Source organism: Tupaia chinensis, unplaced genomic scaffold, assembly GCF_000334495.1.
Source record: "Tupaia chinensis unplaced genomic scaffold, TupChi_1.0 Scaffold000430_1, whole genome shotgun sequence".
In the NCBI taxonomy this organism is placed as follows: domain Eukaryota; kingdom Metazoa; phylum Chordata; class Mammalia; order Scandentia; family Tupaiidae; genus Tupaia; species Tupaia belangeri.
Window position 1 is genome coordinate 3,363,852 of NW_006159935.1, and position 3,399 is coordinate 3,367,250.

At 40.6% G+C, this 3,399-nt stretch overlaps 1 protein-coding gene across 4 annotated transcripts in view; it reads left to right on the top strand.

Moving 5' to 3' along the window:
- Positions 1-3,399, top strand: part of PLD1 (phospholipase D1) — a 134,008-nt gene that overhangs the window by 84,648 nt on the left and 45,961 nt on the right. For all 4 annotated transcript variants that reach the window (XM_006155054.3, XM_006155055.3, XM_027774422.1 and 1 more), the window contains one exon: positions 958-1,071. In XM_006155054.3, the coding sequence (XP_006155116.1) occupies positions 958-1,071 (114 nt within the window). The remainder of the gene's footprint in view (positions 1-957; positions 1,072-3,399) is intronic.

Sequence of the window (3,399 nt, forward strand, 5' to 3'; positions counted from 1 at the left end):
AGAAGTCATGTAATAAGGAATTTATCGTGACGTGCTTCTAATGGTCCAGGCGAAACTAGAGACAACTGGGGTGCTCATTAAAAGGGATTTATTAAACAGATTATTATTCTTTCATACCATGGTACCATGAGATTATTAAAAACTAATGATACAGCGTATTGCTGCGACAAGATACCTACAACATAGTCAATAAAATATTAGTTTATGAGGCAATAATACCATCTTTGAAATGATATCTTTATATAGCTTTTTGTTCTGAGTGTGTAGCCCCAGAGCTCCGATGTGGAAGTTGGGTTGTGATGGCATGAAGAGAGTAGACATAATCCACCTACAGGATTAAGAAATAGAGACTTTGGAAGGGGACCGAGATTTCGGCAAGCTCATCAGGGTGAGACCCCAGACTTAATCCTAGCAGATTTAGAAGGAGAGGGAGTAAGCCTAGAACACAGATGCATGGGCACAGAGACAGCCTCTCACTGCCTTACCGTGTGATCCCTGAGCCGCCACAGGACTCCGAAACACCTTGCCACCAGCAGAAAGGCCCTGATCAGATGCAGCCCTTTGACTTAAGACGTCTAAAACTGTCATCTGAATAAACCTTTGTAAATTTCCCAGTCTGGTATTTCTCATTAAGACAGAGAATAGACTAAATCATAACCATAGATTATATTTATTTTACATATATACACACACATATATACATATATCTTTCTCTGCAAAACATAAGAAGAAGGAAATATGGGAAATAATGAGCAAAAAATAATGAACAAAAAAAATGTTCCTCCGTTGCATTTCTCTTTTTCTTTAAAGTTCTGATCACAATCCCAAACTTGGGAATATCTATTAACATTTTTCTATTTCTTTTGCAAATGACTGTGAATTTCTTTTATAACAACAAAATAGAGATAAATGGCCTTTTTTCATTGAATCTTTTGCATCTGTTTCCCTTTATTTTAGATTATGAAATCAAAGTATCGGTCTCTTTCTTATCCTTTCCTGCTTCCTAAGTCTCAAACAACGGCTCACGAACTGAGGTATCAGGTCCCCGGCTCTGTCCACGCTGACGTCCAGGTGAGTCTGGCCTTCCTTTTTATAAAACGCAGCTGAATAACATCTAAGAACCTATCACATTGGCCCAGAGTTTTCAGTAAAAACTACTTCTCCATCGCGAATCAGAACGGACCTCTTAAAGTGCAGTGCTGTATTTCCTGTGTTAAATAAATGCAATGCACCCCCTTTTTAAAGATCATAGATGTAGCGTCCTTGTGAAAGGCCACATTCAAGGAGAGGCCGTTTTGTAATTCCTTCTGAAGTTACCCTAGCAATATGATCCACAGTAACCCTGGGCCTGATTCTGCTTAAGCTCCAGGAATGTGGTTGAAGCTTAGGATCTAGAAAGCTTTTACAGTTCTCCCTAATTTTAGTTCTTAGCTAATGTTTTTTGGAGGCTCTCTTAATGAGACAAAGAATTTGCTTAATAGAGTCACCATATTTTGCCACATCCAGTTCAAACATCTCAAGTGATAAATAGAAAACTTCAGACCCAGTGAGCTCTGAGGCTCATGCCGGGCTCCTCAGCCCGTTCCTGATGGAGGCTTGAAATCCTAGGCCAGTTGGTGTTACCCAACCTGCTCTCTTCCCCAACCTCAGCTCAAATGTCTTGAGATCATGCAGGGACAGAATAGGGTGGGCCACCTCCTGCATTGCTGTTTGTTCAAAGTCAACACCATCAGGACAAAAAAAATCACCAGTATGGACTCACTCAGTTTAGACGTGAATTCCAGGGAGTGTGCTGATCCGAGGGCAGGGTCCAGATCAGCTACTCTGCACTACATGCCTGGCGCATGTGTATGTGTGCCCAAGATCCCAGAGTGTTTGTATATATTAAAAGGGGATATTTAGGACCACTGATTAATTAATAGAACAATTCGTAGAACAATTGAAAGAAAGATAACCCCCTTGAGAGAAGTACCTTTAACTAGTATTTAGCACCCCAGGCTAAGAGGACAGCTATTAGGTTGTCGGGAGAGTCATGAGTTGTTTTCTGTGTAAGAATCCGTCATGACTTTCCTGACAGTCCAGTAATTTAAACTTGGAGGCATAGTAGCTATGCATTTTATGTAAGATAATGAATGTTTGGTGAACGTAATTTTATTCTACATGAAGGAGGAAACACTACCCATGCAGAAGAGAAATAAGAACTTTGGTATTGGGAAAATAAGAGAACTTAATACTTGAACTTGCATTAAGACTGACATGCTAGACAACATTTCAAAGGCAGCTGATATCCGTTAAGCATGTGTTGGGAATTGTGTGTCTACGATCAATAAAGGCTACTTTAGCCTAGTGACACACATACATTTTCTGCTTCCTTGCTGGAAAAGCATTCCTTGCCTGTTTTAGGTCTAGCTTAGTGCTAACACCCCTCCCCTGCCCCAGCCTGTTCAAGACCTACGCCTAATTTTGTAGTTTAAATTTGTGGGGCTTTCTTCTTAAAGCTCCCTTCCACCACCCAATTTAAAAAGTGTTACATCTAGCAAAACCTGGAGCCCTACTGGGTTTTGGTAGATGCATTTTTGTTTAGAAATGCTGAAGTACCTCCAGTAGTGAAACCAACAGACAAGCCAGGAAGCACAGCTTTTCGAGGACAGGGAAGTCTGAGATGACCAGAAACCGAAAATGAAGATGTTCCTTTCTTGCATTTCTCTTTTTCTTTAAAGTTCCGATCACAGTCTTGTTTCACTTTCTTCACATCATGTACTGGTTCTAAATATTATTTACCTCATGATAGAAGCTATTTTTTAAGTCATGAATATATGATGCTTAGGAGAAAGAGCAGTAATCCCGTCTAGTCTCTGGTTTCCCAAACTATCCGGAAGTGAGGGCAGGGAGGGATCTGAAGATTGTGACCTGACTGAATGAACGTTTACTTAATTTTTAAAGGTTTATTTTCACATTTTCAAACATTTCACTGCCTTAGCTATCCTATGGCAGTAGCCAGATTATTGGAACATATTTGACTGCGAAATTTAATAAACTCTTCTTTAGGTTACTGCTTTCTGACCTAACTTTTAACATAGTTTTTGACAGACTTAATTATTCATAGCATAACTTAGAGGCGGGCGAGCTTACCTCATGATAAAGGAACAATGTAAGGTAGTACAATAATTAAGAGGTAGAGTCTAGAGGCCCAGCAGATGGCGTCGTGGTGACGTTGCTGGACTCCACACGGCTGACTGTCTTGAACCCAGTGGCTTGAAACTCATGTCTGGCACATGTGTATGTGTGCCCAAGATCCCAGGGGGAGAATGGAAGGAAAGGGATTACAGAATGACCATTCCCCCCACCCAGAGGGTGATTTCTCACTTTCTTATTGTCTCTGTCTCTGTCTCTCTCTCT